The sequence below is a fragment of the Callionymus lyra genome, chromosome 19 (assembly GCF_982586985.1).
Source record: "Callionymus lyra chromosome 19, fCalLyr1.hap1.1, whole genome shotgun sequence".
In the NCBI taxonomy this organism is placed as follows: Eukaryota; Metazoa; Chordata; class Actinopteri; order Syngnathiformes; family Callionymidae; genus Callionymus; species Callionymus lyra.
Genome location: NC_141836.1, coordinates 15419676 through 15440465, shown reverse-complemented (window position 1 = coordinate 15440465; position 20790 = coordinate 15419676). Strand labels below are relative to the sequence as shown.

General features: G+C 37.0%; 1 protein-coding gene across 1 annotated transcript in view; it reads left to right on the top strand.

The window, feature by feature from the left end:
* The window catches only part of pcbp4 (poly(rC) binding protein 4), a 44024-nt gene that overhangs the window by 6713 nt on the left and 16521 nt on the right, over positions 1-20790 (top strand). Inside the window, exons 2-5 of the mRNA XM_087780980.1 lie at positions 12840-13031; positions 13108-13131; positions 15576-15608; positions 19204-19320. Coding sequence (XP_087637106.1) covers positions 12924-13031; positions 13108-13131; positions 15576-15608; positions 19204-19320 — 282 coding nt within the window. The 5' untranslated portion in view covers positions 12840-12923. The remainder of the gene's footprint in view (positions 1-12839; positions 13032-13107; positions 13132-15575; positions 15609-19203; positions 19321-20790) is intronic.

The following is a 20790-nucleotide window of genomic DNA, read 5'->3' as shown; positions in this document are numbered from 1 at the left end:
AATAGTTATATTTTCCAAACACTTGAAATATATTTAATATAAATAATACATTTGTAGAAAGAAGTGGATTCTTGAAACTAGATTATTATTGATAAATTATGAGTTACATTATTGATTGATCACTAGATATAATAAATTAAACAAAAATGTGATATAATGATGGATTATAATGTTTTAAAAATGTAAGAAAAGATGAATTAAACAAAAATAAGCAACCGAATGGGAACACATAACACTTTGCTCCAGACAGTACGTAAGTCCTGCATTTCTTAATTGGAGTACTTTTAAGTTTCATGACACATTATTAACAAAATATATTGGATCATGGTCAACACTGTGCTATCCACCAACTGCCTATTGTCAGGAGGGAACAAAGTCATCTGGGAGTTCCAGTCTTCCCATTTCCTGGTAACTAGTGCCAGCGCCGCATGTAGGATCTCATGACCTTTTCAAGCCTCCTCTCAGCTGGATGTGCCTGGAAGACCTCAAAAGAAAAGCTCCACACTCTTGATTGGCTGTTTAGACGAACACAGACCCATTGAACAACAAACCTAATGCCAACTAGAAACAACCATAGATGGTCAAATAGAACTGAAAATGTGGATTAATTAAACCTGGCTGCTCAACATAACCTTCGATATCTCCTCAAATGGTTTCAGGTTTTAAAGCGATGGATCTTTAATGGCATTTTATGGCTTTAGAGAATTAAAGTGCTTCTCAGAGCAAGTCATTAAAAATCCGAAGGTGAAATGAAATGGATTTTATTTTGATTCCTTCTTTAAGAAATATTTTTTAAAAGGACTAAGACAGCACAGGTCTCAGCCAATAAGCTCATAACAAAAAATAAATAGAACAGAAGACAATCAAAAATAAAAACAGCTTCCATGATAAAAAACAAAAATGAAAAACAAAATGGAGGCGCTTCATTTTTCAAAGGCTAAACTAATAGGCCATTAGTAAGGTATTTTTAATTTCACTGTGACTCAATTTTATTCTGATTTTTTTAAACATTGTTTTACAATAGTTCAGAAATATATGTAGCTAACACTTCCTTCCAAACCCTCTTCAATAATCCTTTATGACATATTTTCTGAAAATATATTTGAGACTTATTGATCCGCTTTTGGGTCATTACTTTCATATTAAAAGTAAAAGTTAAAACTCTTACTGGTGTTTTGTGTAACAGGGGACGACCAAGGTAAACATTAAGTGTTAATATTTTTTCGGAAAGAAAACAGCAGTAGATATAGTTCATTCTGACCCACCCAAAGAGACGGAGGATAGAAGGAGCATCACCATATGTCGGACGTTATCTCGAAACCAGAGAGTAAAACCAAAGCCAGGATTAAGGAAGTAAAAGGACAAATTGCCTGTGGCCTCCGGCTGGAGTAAACACATAGTGTTGCTCCGTGGCAGCCACTTGGGAGATAACCATCCACAGAATCATGGCTGATGTATTATCTGTACATCCAACTTCTCCGGGCGGTGAAGCAACTGAGGAAGAAGCCGAGGCTCATCTAATGAGAGGATCCGATTCTTTACGATGGCTGCATCCGACTTTGGATCAATGACAAGCTTTCCTGCGGAGTCTTCTCCCTCCAGTGGAGTCTTGTTAAAACCCACCGTCTGTCAATCACCCCGGATATGGACCCTGCCCATATTCCCGCAGATTTTGGCCGAGGAGAGTGATTTGTGTCAGAACCGTCGTGCCCACGAGTCAGAGTGACGCCCATGAAGCCTCGGAGGCGTCGACATGCGGCACTTTAAGATATGACAGACTTCGCAAATGCAATAATTCATGGTGTCAATAATTCACTGAGCTGACAGTGCGCGGCTAAAAGTGGAACATCGGTCGGAACAATGAGAAGGAATAATCAGCTTTTTTTTTCCTCCACGAGATAAGAGACTAAGTTCGGGGGATGGGAGATATTTCAGTTTGAAGACTTTACAGTTCTAAATAAGTGCGATATCAGAGAGACAAAAAAAGACGCACATTTGCCGATTAATCATGAGATTTACCGTGATCTCGGTGGAGTTTTTGAACAAACATTAATTATTATTCTGAGAGTAATTTTCAATCACATCAAAATGAATGATCGGCTTCTAGGCTGAACAGGTGTGAAACAAAACATTAAAAAAAAAAAAACACAGTTAAATAGAACTTAACTTAGGGATCTACATATCGTTCTTCATTTATTTCCCCTGAAGGGACACAAAAACGACGATAATTTTCAAGATTCCTGATCCAAAAAAAAAAAAAAGATTAGGTGGAGACTCTGGAGTATTTATGATGAATAGGGATGAAAAGAAAATGCGCAACAAAGGAATGGTCCATAAGTAATTCATAGAAAAATGAAACGAGTCCAAAAGTGCTAAATAAGAGATGGAGCGGTCCGAAAGTAGCACAGGAAGAGAGGCGCGGCAGATCCAGGAAATTGAAAATATGAAAAGCTCAGGAGTGAAAACACAAAAACGGGACAATAAGGATGTGAAAGAAAGGCCGGTATCATGAGAAGGGACTGTGTCGAACACACAATGCTAATGCTAACCGTCATTGAAATTGTAGGCTTAAAGAAATCCGATTCATTGCTTTTCTATTAAGAAAAGAAAAAAGAGTTTACGATGACACTTTACTTCTAGTGCCAACTAATTTTAGCATTCTTTGTGGTGTCAAAACACATAAAATAGCCTTTTTATCTTCAACTCCGCCTCAGGAATGAGCAACACTCACCAAACATCCACAATCAAAATTCCTTCCCAGGAGCATCCATTCTTCAGTTGACATTTAAGATCTACGCCTGCCAGAGAGCCGCCTGTCGAACGGCAGATCTGGGGAAGTGTGATCTTCGCGGGTCACGATATTGACATGTATGGAAGGTGATTGAGGATTTTTTTTTTTTTTAAAAGCACACTTCAAATAAGTGAAGAACCTTCTACCTTGAGAAAACTATTGTTTCGCCGCATAAGAAGATGAGTTGGTCCTAGAGTGCACGTATAGTATGTTAAAGGATGGAGACGGAACAAAACCACAAAAGCATCTTCATGTCCGCGCCAAGTCCTAACTAGCAACGTTAACATTAATTTTATATGCTACTTTATCCCTTATGTGGGTCGCGGGGGTGGGGCTGGAGCCTTTCCCAGTTTCTTCAGGCGAGAGGTGGGGGAAACCCTGGACAGGTCGCCAGTCTGTCACACAAAGACAAACACACACACTCATACCAACGGACAATTTCCCAATCGACCTCTGTATGTTTTTGGACTGTGGGAGGAAACCAGATTGCCTAAAGTAAGCCCACACAACACGGGGAGAACGTACAAACTCCTGCCGAGCTGGAAGAGAACCGGCAACCTTCTTGCCCCGAGGCGAGTGCGCCAACCATGGCACATCAGCAACCTTAACAATCCTGACCTATTTTATTTACTTCAGAAATGTTTTGCTAGCTCTTAGCGTGTGAGCAGCAGCAACGAGAAGCCATACAAGTGAATGAAACCTTCAGGACCTTCCTAAATCCAGACGGAACCGTTGATATCAAATCACTTATTTCAGAATGCCACTCCTTAGCAGAGGGCGAAAAAGCCACTAGCAACTATCCATCGGTGATGACATCTACTCAAAATCACAGACCACAACATTGGATCATATCTAGAGTCTCTTAAAGAGCAAACTTCAACTCTCCTGACTCACTCACATGAAGTCTTTCTCTTCAAGATAACAGCAAGTCTCTCATCATGACCATGTTTTGAACTTATTACTTCATAAAGTTCTCACTTGTCTAAAATCTCAACGAACGAGAGGTTACAAGATTGAAGTCCATTATGACGCAATAATGGTCTTCGCTCCTCCTGCAGCTGTAATCAAGCTTTGTTTACACAATGAATCTCTTGGAGGTGAAGACTTCCTGGAATGATGACGCACGGTGACAAACCTCTATGCTTGACCAATCGCAGCAGAGTAAAAGGTAAACAAGATTTTAGCTTGTGAAAAAAACAGGCATTTTCAGTGGGCGGGGCTTAAGCACATTTTCTAACGTAAATATTTCAACGAAAAGAGAGTTTTGTACAAACAGACCCATACTGATGATCACAATAGAGATCCAGGATCTATTTAAGACACACTTAAATCAACACATTAGTTGCCCTTTAACCTCCCTTAATTTAAAAGAAAATGATACTTCATAGAATAGAACAATATAAACACGTTACTAGAGAAATGGGTCTCAAAATGTGATTAATAACATCTCAAAAAGCGTATTTTATTCAACACTAGCGGCAGAATTCGGTAAGCCAGCAACAATAAAACATCCGCCGCGGCTTCAGGGTTTATTTTTAGATGCTTCTTTTCTTAGCAACGTCTTTATTCAAAGAGCCCTTTGACTGCGCCCTTTCACATGATACTCAAGCGGAGAGTCAAAGAAGATGCCGCAGCATTAATCCAATCGCTCCACTTTTTTTTTTTTTTTTTTTTTTTCCCTGCAGTCGCTGCAGCTCAAGAGTCCAGTGAACAAGATGGCTCCAGCCTGGAGCTCTGATCGCTGTCTCTGGGGGGCTCCTGGTTGACATGCCGCTCACTCCGCAGACCGATCTGTGTTATAACAGTGGACGCTGTCCAGGGGCTGATGCGAGTGGACAGACACCTCTGCGCCCCGGAGGCTGACCCCTCCCATTACATGTGACAGACACCCCGAGATGAAACACTGCTCTTTAATTTTCGAGCTGCTCCCGTTTTTTTTTTTTCCCTCAGCCAAAGCCGCGGGTCTCATTTCTTCCTCGAGAGTGGGGAGGTGCAGCTTCATCACGGTTAAAATAATCCTCTTACGCTCAAGTGCTGGGTTAACTGGTGAGCTTTGACATACGCTGTAAAAACCCACGGGCTGTTTCCAACATAAACCAGGTCTCTTTGAAGCTACTGCTAATAGAGCAGATGATGTGATAGAAGACATCACAGATGATGTCTGAGAGTCAAGCGGAGGCAGCTCAGAGATTTCCAGCTTGTGTGTCCAGCCTCTCTGCTCATAAAACATTAGTGGGTATAAATTCTGGCCCCGACTTGTCGCTCTGATGTTGTTAAAGCTCATTTAAACATGAGGCTGTTCTGTGACTGTGCCATCCCATAAAAACTGGCAGCATATAATCTCGGTCGCCAGAGAGCCCTCCTCGTACCGACACTTCTTCAAGATCACTGTTTTGATTATCAAAGTATTATCTTTAGTAGTCGTACGTTTAACACTTTATTTCTTTTTAAGGAACACTTCAAGGCAGTGGAATCTCAGGCTGAAAATGTATATATATTGTATATATTATTATAGAAAACATGGAGCAACAATACAATAAGAAAGTGTGTATTCTAAAGAAACAAATTAAATTTTGAAGTGTTAAAAATAGCAATAAATAACAATTAAAAGAGAAAAGGTATCATGACAAATGTTTCCATTTGTGTTTATTTACGCTATATACAGTATATATCAAAATTAGAAACGTTTATTACCAATGTTATAATTTAACAACATTTTTAAAGAATAATGAAATAGAAAAAGACGAGAATATTGTTCAATATTATCAGGAACGTAAGATACATCACAGGAAGAAAACGAATAACAACATAGATAATCTTTATCCATTTAATTTGATCTACTACTAATCTACTACTACCAATGTCTTGCAACCTCTGTTGCCAAATACCACATTTGCAATTTCTACCCGAAACCCCTAGTTATCAGGTTTTTGGTTTTATCTTTCTGGTAAGTTGAAGAAGTCTCTCAGTACTCTACATAAAAACTGTCTCTGACCCACTTCTGTGATGTAGTTTGATGGTCACATGACTCTGCGGGTGTGTCGCCTAGAGGCTAGAGAAGACGTCATGATTATTAAAAATAAAATAAAAAACAGTTCATCAATCATTAAATTAAATATGAACAGAACAATTCAATTGATTTCTGCTTAGCAGAATCAGAAACCTGGAACTCCTGTGTTGTTCTCAGTATTATCTTGATCTTTAAAGTATATACTTTATTGAGTATTGTTTTGATTGTTAAAGCGCTTTGTGACCCTGGTCTGGAAAAGCGCTATATAAATAAATATTACTTACTTACTTACTTTATTATTGAGAAATATAATATTTCTAAAAAGAGGCTTTTTCAAAAACTTTTAACATGTAATATATAGTTGTTCACCATTGTAAATTCCAAATTTTTTATCCATTTGACTTCTCACGAACAGCTAACAATGGACTAATTGTTTTATTTTTCTTCATCTTTGCTGCTGTGACAATTCATTTCTCTGTTGCGCTGCTAAAAAAAAAAGCCTTTTTGTTGTCTCCAGTTTTAATGGCAGCTCTCTGTGAGCGACACAGAGGCCCCGACAGAGCGCCTTTTGTTTTTGTTTTTTTTTAACTCGCGCATCATCTCGGGGGACGATGCTCTCATTGTGTCATTCAACGCACTCGAACGTGGCAAAGTTAAGTTTTGTTTGCGACAAAGCGCCGCTCAGGAGCCTCTTCGTCAGGATCAAAGCCTCGCTATATTAACCGGACCCTTCCTGGGCTTTCATCCCGGGCAGCTGTACGTGGGGCTTTGTTTCCATGCACACAAGATATGTCACCTCCTGCCTTCTCAGTGCACGTGCCCTCAACATTGTCGCCTTCTCACTCACCCACCTCTCTCAGAACCCTCCTCCTTTCGTACTGTATGCCGACTGGGGGAAGCCTGTGTTCCTCCTCTTGCTATGGAGACCAGCCACGTCCTCATTCCTTCTTCCCTTTCTTCCGCTGCCATCTGTTTGCGGCTTGTATGAGGGACACGTCTCCGAACAGGTGTCCAGCGTCGGGAGGCGAACGGCCCGCGAAAAACTTCCTTTTCATCTCCTCGGTCTCTGGAGTGGATGCTCCTGATGATGCGGCCAGAAAAAAAAAAACAGTTTCGGTTAGGAATGTTGGGATTCTAAATTCCTTTGATGTTCTCTCGCAAACGTCTTCATCGATCGCTCGTGTTTAGGAGAAAAGAGGAGATAAACAATGGAGCAGAAGTTCACAGCAGGCCCCCCTCGGCATATTGTTCGACACACCTGCGAGATCTTCACAGGAGATTAGTTTACTTTCCTCGCAACAAAGCCTTGTTTATCTGATGATAGCCGGTTGTTGCTTCTTCAATTGTAAACACACCTTTAATCCATCTTCATGGCTGGCTCATCCAGTTCTCTTTTCATTTCTCATGTTCTTATCAATAATATCTAGACGGTAGCTTTGAGCCCGAAGGACCTTTACGACGTTTAATATCTATTAATAGTAAGTAAGTAAGTAAAGCTTATTTGTAAAGCGCCTTTCTAGACCAGGGTCACAAAGCGCTCGAACAATCGAAAACAATACACAGTTAAAATATATACTTTATGTCTCATTAAAGTTCTGAGAAAAAAATATGGACAACATCAGGGAGAAAGTAAGCAATATTTTAGTCTATATCTCCTTCAGAATATGTCTTAAAAACATATTAAAAACATTAAGAAACAACTGTTTTTTCTTAGTCTAATTAAAAAACAAACAAGACAATGCCATACATTTATATTCTACACATTGGGAATGTTTGTATGAATTCATAAATACATATTATTAAGGGATAATATATTAAGATGATTACGAATGAAGTAGTAACTTAATAATTTAATGTATTTTAATACAGGAAACTAACATTTTAATGGGAATAAGCTGGATGTGCAATACGATGATATAAATTTGACATTATGTCTACAGTGTCAGTTTAAAAGTAGCCTCGTGAGGGGCGAATAAATAGAGGCCAAGGGCCGTACGTGGCCCTGGGGCGACAGTCTTGAAGTCCCACAGTCTTGCTAAAGTTTATGGATGAGATGCTGAGAAGCTGTTGTAGGAATACATATACATTATATATGGTTTGATGTGGTTATATATGGTTCTGGAAGCTCTTTAACTACCTTTAAACATGACTGCACAACAAATAAGACTTAATAATAATCAGTGACAAAATAAAGGTATTAAATCAAACTGATGGTGTGGTTGAACATTTCTTTCAAACAATAGTTGCATATTTTAGGATACAAATGTAAGTTTAATGCTCAGTTATTAAACCAGAGCGCAGCATGATGATAAGTGCCAGTACAGTAATAAGTACTGACAAGAATTTCGTTGTACTGGGGCGCTGGTTTTTCTATACTTTCGCTTCTGACTTTGGCTCTATGTATCAATATGGCCCTTTTGCCAGACTAAAATCAAAGTATTTACTTCCTCATTTACTGTACATACATAGTAAAGATGGTGAGGTCTAGAGTGAACTCTTGGTTTCCATGAAAGCGTGGAATATAGTCAACTTAAACAACATGCTAACAAGTACTTTATAGCTAGTATGTTGCTAATACAATATGAATATATAGCTAAAGTGTTACTAGCTTACTTCTGCATGGTGATAGTGAGTTGACACTGTTTCTTTTATGATTGGTTGAATAATGGTCCACTTTGTTGGTGTAAAATCCATCTTGTGTCCTAAGTGATAGTCATGTGGCTCTTTTGCTTCGCTATATATATATATATATTAAGATGCTCGAAGACGCATGAAAGAAACTGTAAGGAGGGGAGTTAATGAAGATTTTAAACCTGATGGTTATGGTGAATTTATCACACAAAGAAATCCTGTGTTGCTCGATTCTTTCAGATATTTACGGAGTCATGCTCCGCAGGCAGTAACTCATGACTAAAGCGAGTGAATCGGGTTAAGGCCGAGGCTACACGGACAGTTATACAGACGACCAGGATCCTAAAATGGCTTCTCTGGTTTAATTGTATTTGGCAGACCGACGCTACTGTCTGCGTTGCGCTAATTCCCTGTACCAAGTTACCGGAGCTAATTTAGAACAGAGAGACTCTGTTCTCCGAAACACTTCTGCTTGTGATTCTGGAAATGAGTGGAGAAGCCCACCGCCCCCACAGAGACTCCGAGAACAAGCCTCGATATCAACCCACAAACCGAGCGTAATGACCTCGGCAACATTAGCCGTTAATGCAATAGAGTCTTCATATTTTTTGTGCCCCTCCGCGAACTAACATAATCAAGTTACAGTTTGCAGAACAGAGACGTCGGACCATATTAACGCAATAAATATCTATTAACGTCTCATTGTAGTTCCGACAAAAAATAGGGACATGAACCAGAAAAAAGGGATTTCATAATTGGAGATATTTTATTCTATATTGAGCTCAAACTATGACTTGATAAACAACTGTTTTTCTCAGAAACTAGACAAGAAAGTTAATCTATATTTTTTACCATGAGAATTTCTGAATGAATAAATAAATTCATATTTTGTAAGGGATATTATTATAAAATAAATATTCTACATAAAAAAGAAATGGGTTAATATGATCAGAAAAAATGAAGTTATAAATATAATTTAATCGAGTTAACTCAAATTTAAATGGGAATAAGCTTCAAAATAGTGATATTAATTTGAAAAAAAGGGACAAAATGACAACATTAACGTTTGAAATGTGGTCTTGTGAGACCCCCAGGTCTGCAGTTAAGGTTAAGAGAACATAAACAACAGTTTTTAGGGGATATTTGGAGAAAAAAGTAACAAAAGTATATAGACGGTTCATTATGAAGTGGTGAAAGTAGAGTTTTATGAATTCATTTTGGCAACTTGTCCTGTAAAGTGGGAGAAGATGATGAAGATTGTATCACAAGGTAAATTTGTTTGCCAAGACTCATGGTTGTCCCTCCCATTTATGATTCATCCTGCGAAATATAATATGGACGCAGTGTTCCACTCTTCATCATCTCTTGATGAATGGATCGTCAAAATAGTTTCACTTAACACTCAAAGCCCTTAACACCTCAGTTTGTCTTCCCACTAGGAAAAAAAAATAAAGGTTTTGGTTGCCAGGCAACAGATGCACTGCAGATAGTCAATAGTTCACGGCTGTCAGAGGTTTCCCCAAAAGCCTTGAAAACCACACAAGAAAAAATATTGAATTCATCATAATTTGCAGACTCACAAGGCCGTCAATAGAGCATCTCTTAAATCTTTCACTTACAAAATACCGTTCGCAACCTCTTGGATTCCAATATTTTTAATGGATTTAAGTTAAAAAAAATCGGACTGAAAAAGTGACAGTTTAGCCTCAGAATATTGAGCAAATTCGCGAATAAATTCCACAGGTTTATACATTACAGAAAGGTTAGTAAGCAAGTAATTATTATTTGTAAAGTGCGTTTCACAGACCAGGTGCGCTTCAACAACAAAACAATCCTTTAAGAAACATCTTAAGACGTTTCTATTTGTTCAGGCTTTTCCTTGAATATCTCGAACTTCTGTGTTGTTCTCAGTATTATCTTGATCTTTAAAGTATGTACTTTTTTGAGTATTGTTTTGATTGTTTAAGCGCTTTGTGACCCTGGTCTCGAAAAGCGCTATATAAATAAATATTACTTACTAACTTACTAATACACAGTTAAAAATAAATATTTATATAAGATTTAGAAACATTAAAAGGCCAAGACAACAAACACAGCATCCCCAAGATAATTAAGAAAAATTAAATAGGTTAGATAAAAGTTAAATAATTGATAACTAGCGAAAGTGCATGTTATCCAATTCCTCAACATATACTTAAAAAAGAATGTATTTTTTATTTTAAAATAAAAACATTTAATTGTTGAATTACTTTAAAAAATGCACCTTGGATACTGTAATAATGTAGAAAAAAACTAACTAAAAACTCAACTTGAAAGTACAAAGGTTAAATATATTAAGCTTAAATTTAAATATAGAGAAATAATGAATATTATTTTAATACAATATAGAAATTAAACAATATTAAATTAAGTTTATGAATGTAGAAATACAAAAATAATCTAATGATTTTAATATCAAATACAAGAAATCTTTAATAAAAATAAACAAAAGAAAGTGTTAAATTCAGTGTGTATCTCAATTTTTTTATATTATAAATAAAATTAGAACTCGCCAAATATTTGGTAACAAATGTAAATGACATTTTTGAAATTTGAATTAAAATGAAAAACTAGGTCAATTTTCCATCTAGAAAAACCAGTCGAGCATTGAGGTAAAACCAAAACAGGAAGCTCCAAACCTGAAGCCGGAGAATCGAACCCTAATAAATGCAACCTTGACTTGTCCAGAATGTCTAGCATGTCAGTCAGTGCCACGTTAAGTGACTACAAAATACACAGAGTCAGTCAAGCCTCATATCTACCAGGGAGAGAGTGTGTGTGTGAGGGAGCGAAGGAGCATCAGAACGTGCCTCTGCCTTCAGCTACTGCATAAATAAAAGCAGAAAAAAAGCAGTGGTGGCCTTGTGCACGCAACAGCAGCGATAAACCAGCCGACAACAAGTCTCCACGGAGTTGGATCTCATCTGAAATAACAGCCATTCATTATCCATGATTTCCACACACACAGCTCACCAATCTGCGGACGCCATGCAGATTTATGAGGCAGATGTCTCCTGCAGAGTCAGCTGGAATCGCAGCGGCTGGTGTTCGGTGGCACCGGGGTTTTCGGGTCAGAACCAACATCGGTAGAACAAGCGGACTTGATTAGTTTATTTAGAAGTGGTTGTAAAGATGTTATTGAGTTTGGGAAATCATCATTGGGAAAAACTCACTTCAAATTATTTCCCTCATCCATTCATGGTTTTACTTCATTCATTCATTCCTCACTAGTTTGTCCAAAAATGATAAAAACATTAATGTTGTTCATTTGAAACCTGAGAGTAAGACAGGAGAGTTAAAGTCTTCCTCTATAAGATACAGTTAGTCCCTCATCATGACCATGTTTTGAAGTTATTACTAAATAAAGTTATCCACCGTCTCAAATCTCGGCGAACAAAAGGTTACAAGTGGGAGTCTATAATGACGTAATAATGGCTTCACTCCTCCATATAGCTGTAATCACACCCCGCTTTGTTTATACAACGAGTCCTTTGGAGGTGGAGACTTCCAGTATTGATGACGCGCGGTGACAAACCTTGATGCTTGACCAATCACAGCAGAGTGGGTGTGGTTATTGTAAACAAGATTTCATCTCGATAGAAAAGGGAATCGATTTCAGTGGGCGGGGCTTAAGATAGTTTTCTAATGTTAATATTTCAATAAAAAGAGAGTTTTGTACAAACAGACACATACTGATGAGTACAATAGAGTCCAACATCTATTTAAGAGACACTTAAATCAACACATTAGTTGACAAAAAATAAATACCACAACAGTAGAGTAAATACTCCTCCCCTTGTAGTCAAAAAGAAAAACTGCTCAACACTTGATTTCTCGGTTTGTGATTATGAACTTATCCAGCTGTCATCGGCGACTAATTCGAAGTGATAAACCCGGGGGAAACACGTGAGCTAATAATAACCGTCACGCCGAAGAACGAGTCGTCAGGTGAGTCAGCCGTTAATCACCGCGGCTCGTGTCACATCGATGACGTGCTCACGGTCGCGGCTGTCGCAAGAATAAGTGCCGACGCTTCCCTTTACCCTCGTGGCACAAAAAAAAAAAGACAATGTAGGAAAACGTAGAGTCGGGACCTCTTGACTCTCCAGAGACGTGACTCGCTGACATCAAAAAAACAACCAGCCTTCATTACGACTTTGTGTCATATCGAGAATCGAATCGAGCGAATGACGGAGATATTTGAGTCGAGTACGCTTTTTAAAAGCCGTCTAGTTTATTAACGCGAGGGCGTTTGATATCGTACGGACACTCTCTCATTACAAGCTTCCTGTTTCACTTAAACAATAAAATGAGTCCCGATGATTAACAACTTGTTTTTCTAACTCTTTAACTTCTGTGTCTTTGCAGGAGCGTGCTAAAGGACCCCTCGGAGAGCCAGAGACCAAACGCTGGTCTTCCTCTGACTGCCTGACCCGCGATCGAGCCTTGTTCATGCGTCTCCCTCAGTGCCACTCCCAAAAAAACATGAACTGTGAGCAGGATTTCGGAGACGGGGGCTTGGGAGTGACCCTCACATTACGACTGCTCATGCACGGAAAGGTAGCGCTCGTGTAATTCGCAGATCCGTCCTTCTTTACTAGAGAGAAAACTCACGTCTTTTTCCTTCTGTGTTTAGGAGGTCGGCAGCATCATAGGGAAGGTAAGAGCGAGACACATGACCCATATCGCACTACAGCAGTTGAACAACCATATGTTCCATCAAATGTTAGAGGCAGAATCACCCGACCGTGCTGCTGTGAGACAAATGAAAGCTTTCGAAATTGTTGGTCGGCTCCTAAATGTAATTGCGTTAAACCAAACCTTTTAAAAGCCTCACCACCAGCCTTAATGCAACAAAGCAATCCATCACTGGAAAACATTAGTGTATTGACTGTCGGGCTCCTATTGAAACCCAGCTCCGAAAGACACATTACGGTCCGTCCCTTGTGGGTTCTCCAAGTATCTGTTGCGAAAAAAAAAACCCGCCTGTGTTGCCTCAGTAACGATGAGCTCACTGTATATTCGAGCTGGGAAAATATAAGCGTCATGAGTTTTAGAAAATCCAAATTGCCGTTTGTAAACTGTCAAACCAGCCAAAAATCTGTGATTATTAGCATATTTTTAAACCCATTTTTGTTGTTGAAATCACTTTCTTATCTTCTTTTTATCTTTAAAATGTAACTTTTAACATTAAATGTTGTTCCCATTCTAAATTGTAATATTTCAATTTATAATAGACATTTTATAAATAAAAGTAAACCTTGTTGAAAAAAGCATAACATCACAACCCAATTTGTTTAAATTTAATTTCAAAATTTCTTAAAAAATTTAATTATAATATTGAATCACTGGTTTCAAAACGCACGTTTATGTAATTGACAAAATTATTTTCTGTGAATGTAATTGTTAGCAAAAGGTTTGAGCCAGTTTTTTGTTTTTAAATCAAGGTCAAAATTAAATAATAAATATTATACGTAAAATAAAACCTGACAAAAACAACAGCACAATCATCAAACGTAGTTTAAAGCAGTTATTATGAGGATTATACCTTTTTATAGTACTTTTTAGTGTACAATATACCATTTTTTTGCCATTTTATTTACATCTAAAATTACATTTTAATTTATTATAAAGGTGGAATAAACTGAAAAAAGACAAAAATTGTTCATGTAATGGAATTTTTTTTATTTTTTTAATTCTTCTTAAAAAACACTATTAAACGTGACGCCCTTTTAAGTAGTTGTTATTATTTGATGTGAATTTTTTGCTTTGTTAGCAAAAGGTTTGATACACTTTTTTGTTCTTAAATCAAGGCAAAAATGTAATAATAACGTCAAATAAAACCTTAGCTCCGACATAAACAACAGCAAAATCATCAAACCTAGTTTAAAGCAGTTATTATGAGGATTATACCTTTTTTAGAGTACTTTTTAAAATAGTACAATATACAATTGTGTCGCCATTTTATTTACATCTATTTAAATTACATTTTAATTTATTACAAAGGTGGAATAAACTGAAACATAGACACAAATTTAATAGAAACGTTTTTTGGAAAAATCTTAAAAAAACCCTATTAAACGAACGTATCTATGAGGGTTTTTTGCTTTGTTAGCAAAAGGTTTGATGTAAAGGCTAATATTGTCCATCTGTCAAAGATGAGAGCTGCAGTAACTTACAAGCCTCTCATCCATCTCTCTCGCCCTCATCTTTTTCTCCTCATCTCAAGACAAGAGCCACAGTCGGGTCCCACATAATGTCTTTTCCAATAACGCGACACAACATCGCGGACATGATTGTGTTTTGATACTCTCGTTCTGAAGTGTGTGTGTCGGCGGTCACCGTGAATAGAGCCGCGGCGGCGCGGATGCACTTGTCGGAAATAATGAAGGAAAGAAAAGGATTAATCCGAGGAGAGATTGCTGCAGTGTGTGTCGCAACTTTTAATAGAACGACCCCCTAAAAAAAAAAAGAAAGAAACTTGGCAGGAAGTGCTCGACCAAACTTGTAGTTAAGAGTCGGAGCAGATGTTGGGCCCTTGGAGCTGTGCGTATATTTAACGACTCATTCATTAAAGTGAACGTAGGTGCGAGCTAACTTAGCTGGAGCTAAAGAAGTCACGTCCACCAGCCGAGATATAAGAGTTTAGATCAGGGGTGGGCAATTAAAATTCTTCAAGGGCCACATTAAATTCTGTGAATGTTGTTAGGGGCCGTCAAGCAAAAAGAGAAAAACGAAAAAATCCCTAAAAAGAAAAAAGACATGCGTCATTAGGCCGTGACATTTATTAAGCTAAGTAAGGTGCAATTGTATTCTTGTATATATGGGTTTTTTTCAAAACATTTCTTCAACTCACTTTAAAAAAATAGTTTGAGGATGATATACAGTATATTAAATGAAATACACACAAAAAAGAGGTGGAAAGTAAATAAGTGAGAATGTAAATGAATAATAAATACAAAATACACTTTTTAATGAACCATTTATAAATTATCATACTTTGACATTACGAGGGCCACATAAATACAGTCAAAGGGCCGCATGTGGCCCCCGGGTCTGGTTTAGATGCTTCTAACGCTTTGTTTTCTACCTCCTCTGCTGCAGAAAGGAGAGACTGTGAAGCGAATACGTGAGGAGGTATGTATCTTTTGCTTTTATTTGAGAAAACAATGCGTTTGTTAATGCTTATGTTGTGTTGTTTTCAAGTAGTTCGATCATTCTACGACACCCTTTTGTACCTGGTCCGTTTCAAGAGCTCTTGAAAGTTTGAGTTGTTAAACTGTACCTAAAACTGTTATGAATAACATGTTTCAGTGTCATTGAAGATATAAATCTACACTTTTTAAGTTATTTTAACCAATAAAAAAAGATGTATTTACTGCTTAACAAACCATGAATAAATCACAAAATAAAATATGTTGTTTAATAATATACAATAAAACACATTTCACAAATGAAAAGTATATTTTCTTTAAAAAAAAACAAATAATAATAATAATAATAATCAGGATTTATGCCTGTTATAAACAGGCTGTAACAATCTAGTAACATTTTAGGAGCCAAGGTCTCAAGCAGGCAAATTCCAAAACGATTTATAATGATTTATTTGCTATTTATCCTTAAAACTAATATGTTTAATATGTACAAGTAAAGGGAATGGTATTTCAAGCTAAGGATGAACATGCTAGCTTAGCTAGTTGATAGTGTTAGTTGCAAATATTTTAAGGTAAAAGGTTAAGGTTAATTTTCAGAAAAAAATGGTCCCTAAACTAAACACCTCGGATTGGCTGAATTATATTCATATTATACCAGGTTTAAAAAATTAAATAATATAGCATTACAGAGGTTTTTATTTTACAAATTCTCTTTACTTTACAGGTTTATGTTTTTAGTTAAACTGACGAAAACAGGTGTCTTGATGTTAAACTGAAGGAAATATTTGTGTCAAAATAAAACACATTTCAGACAGTAATAATCAAAACAATAGAAATATAATGGTGGTCAAGGCTTCTTGCCTTGCAGAAGTTAGATGCAATAAGTATATTGTTTTATTATAGGTACCGGTTTAGTAGAGGGACCCGACTGATGGATAAGAGATTTTATAAATAGGAAACAATTTTATATAGTTAAATCAAAATCAAGACAAATACATTGACATATTTAGTACAATTTACATAAAAACCTTCTGGTGCGACAACACAATCCAACTTTTTAAACAATCAGTTAAACACTTCTCTGCAAAAAAAAAGGTGTTGAAGTTTCCATCGTAGTAAAAGAACATTTTTAAGTTGAGCTCTCTGTCTGTAAGACTTTCAAAGCGTATCCAAAACTCTTTGAATTGAAATTCATTCTTTCACAGCCTCTGTCAAACGCTCACCTCTTCCCACATGTGTTCCTTTTTTTTTTTGTCTAATTGTATCTCTGCCTTTGAACAAAGTGACAAGCGATGTGAAGGTTTAGAGTAATTGGGGTGTTTTATGCAGTACTGCCTCAGTTGTTGTAAAGGCTTCGTGTCGGGCAGCTAAACAAGAGGCGAGGTCGCGGCAGAAAAGCAGCTGGAGGATAAAGAATCTTCTGCCTGTTCGGTCTGTTCATCCACAGTGGAAACATGACTCAGTGGGGTGATGGGAGGAACCGGGCCACGGGCTGCGCCACTGTTCGTGCTCCCTCTCCGCACATGTGACTGAAACGCAGGGAAATACAAGGACACAAAATAGAAGGGCACAAGATTTATTGCCTAAGGCCAAGGACGGCCTGTATTAGATTGTCAGAGCGTCCGACAGAGCTGATGTGTGCATCACAACCCCTCACTCGTGCTTCATTTAGATCATGCCGGGGCTGACGTTTCTATCCGGCGAACTTTATTGACGAGGGAAACAAAACATTCATTACACTCTGTCGGTGGCGACGGTTTGTTTGTTGAGCGACATCTGTGTCGGGATTGACTAAATGCAGCTTGATAAATGCCGACAGGTGCGGGGAAAAAGGGGCAGATTTAAAGCTGCAGGGACAAAAGTGATGTAACGGATTGAAAGATAGGAGCTACAAATGGTTTATAAATCCCAAACTAGATTTGTGATTCCCCCTTTGTAATGTTGTTTTACAGTACAGTTCATATCTATTCAAGCCCTCAACATAAACGGTACAAATGTTAGTCAATGACTGATGTGCAGTCCGGAATTAAAAAATGCTTTTTATTCATGTGTGAACCTGCAGGCTTTAGATCCTGACGCTGTGTGTTTATTCATAAGCACGAAACCATATTAAAATCCAGACTGCATTTCCTAAAAATGAGCTCAGGAAATGACCGTATTTTTCACAACGTTGAGGAATACTAGTGCACTCATGGCCGAACAACATGTTTTCAGTACGAACTACAAACGACAATTTCAGCCTAATTTGATCAGAAATTAAATTGTAATTTTAACGATACAAATCTACAATATTCAATTACTTTTCTTGGAAGAAAATAGGAATGAATTGGGATGGAAAATTCCCCCATGATCAGAAAGTCCCACGTGGAATTAACACTAAACATGTACATCAAAAATAATTTTTATATTCATCTCATTATTAAAACGATAACCTTTATCTGATCCATGTTTGTTAAAACGAAATCTTTTCAATCTAAATGTATGTAAAAAATAAATAAATAAACAAAACTAAATCAATAAAATTGTAAACCTTAGTTTAGGGTAAGGGTTACGGTATAGGGTGAGATTTACACAAAGGAATTGGAATAAAAAATACATGTTCTAAAAGGATGAAAAATGTTTAAATAGATTAAATGAATACTTAATAATTAAATAAAAAAAGGAGGGTTGGTGTAAGGTTATAGTAAAAAATATAAATGGATAAATTATTGAAAAACCTACTAAATATTGTTGAAAAACCTTTTGTAAGTTAAGCATTCAAACTGTCTTGTCAGTTGACATCACTCAAAATCATGCCAGAGCCAAAGTCTCAAGCAGAAAAGCCGAATTTGATTTGATTTATTAGTTTTGAGTCTATTAATATATTTTAAGATTAGAATCTAATTTCTGAATATGGCGGATTAATAATGAACTGTAATTCTAATAATATCCACTTGGGAACATTTTTTAATGGCAAGAACAGTAAATAAATGATGTCTCAAATTGAATTTTGTCCAATAAAAGGTGGTAATTATTATTATTTGATCTGCTATGTGAGAAATGACAGCTTCACAATAAATAGAATATATTTTATTTTATAGTTTTTATTTTATAGGTAGAATGTTTTAATGCTTGAGTCAACGCTTAAAAAAAAGTTGTTAAAACGCTAATATGGTTAGTTAAGGCCAATCTAGTGACACACAGGGCGTTCTATGGAACAAATCCAATTGTTTCCAATTAAGTGTCAAGTCACAATGGGCTCTGAAATAAGAGAAATGTAGGCTTCCGTTTCACATCTGAGGATCATGTCACAAATCCAATGCACGTAGCAGATGTCAATATAGATTGAAGTGTCAGGTTCTGCAGCTCTGCAGCTCACCCGGTTTGTGTTTTGCACTGTGAGAGGAAATCAGTAAAGAATAACACACAAAAGAAGTACTCCATGCTATGGTACTATGGGAAATAATGATGTTTCTTAAGTAGGTAAAGTGAGTCTCGTCTTACTGTAGTTTGAATTGGATGTTTAAGACTCTGTTGTTTCCATTGTGTAGTTATGTCAAGCTAAGCAGCTGCTGACCTCGGCGTGTGTGTTTTCACAGAGCAGTGCTCGGGTCAACATCTCAGAGGGTTCCTGTCCGGAGAGGATTATCACCATCACCGGCTCCACAGACAGCGTCTTCAGAGCCTTCACCATGATCACATACAAACTGGAAGAGGTAACTCAAGTTCACCAATCTTTCGAATAATGACGTCAGAAATAAACAAGATATGTTTTCTTTTAAGATTTCAGGGATATGTAAAAAAAAAATCCATGTCTGACTAATGTTTTTGTGGAAGACGAGGCGAAGCTGCAGGGATCAATATGACTTCGTTACAACTGAAACGTCATTTCCTGAGACCCAACAACAATAGCACTAATGTGCTTTTACCGCTATTGATTAGAGTCTAAACTGGAGTGATGGAGGGGAAAATGTATCTGCTGTGATGGGCTCTCAGATAAGATTACACTGCAGATGAAACATTTTCGGAAGCAGATGTAGCTGTTGTTGCACTCCCGAGTACTGGCAGAGCAAAAACCTGCTGAGTGCAGTGTGACAATAAGCTTTTTATGCACCGCTACTTTTTGCACTAAATAAAAATTCATTAGAAACAAAACTCAGCAGCAGGTGAAATGATGCGAATAATTGGGATGAATTAAACTCTAATTAAATATAATTAAGGGTGTTTTATTAAAAAATATTGCACATGGAGATATTTCGAGGTATTCTTTTACATAATACTCGACAGAACTTCGACTTTTTGGCTTGCAAATCATATTCATGTGTTACCACAGTTAGTTTTATGGTTTATTGTTCAAAACTATTTGTGTCAAATACAATAATTCAACTTTTTATTTGTTTAAAATGAACAGGAAAATATTTACGCCATGTTCTTTTTTTTGGATTGCAATTAATCTTTCGGCCCCCTTTAAAAACAGAGATGACTGGGGACGAGAGGATACAGTTGACTCAAGTAGCTTTTCAAGATAATGTTTGGAAATATCCTGGCGTTTTAAATTCGTCAACGCTAGAGTCAAGCACTACAAATACATCCAAATATATTCTTATACACAGCCCTACTCTTCGCCTTAGTCTTTATATACTGTATTTAAAATGTCATTAATATTATTTTTCATCTGTAACTTGTCTGTTTCTGAGTATGTAAGTTGTCTTTTAGTAAAACAACGTTAAGTCACATCCTTTTGAAACACTTGATATAAAATTGATGTTTTCAATTAATTGTCTAAAGATTCTAACATAAGAACACAGCAATAATCACCCCTGCTGGTGAAGCTAGAGATTGCGCTCGTTTTACATACAGCAGAAGGTAGTGCGTTAAAAACAATAAATGACTTATATAAATACACTTGATTATCTAGATCAATTAAATACACATCATAATTTATTGATTTATCACTCACTTTTATAACAGGAAAAAATAGTATTCAACACGACAACTCACACAACACTTGACAAATCAGTTGTCGGCTTTAAGGATAATACGACAAAATAGTTTCCATGGCAACTACCTGAATGACCCGTTGCACCCTTTGTACACCTTTAATGGTTTATTATAGAAGTCTGCTGCCGCCCATCACAAGTAACTTGTAAGGATTCGAACACTTGAGTTTTTTTTCATTGTAAAGA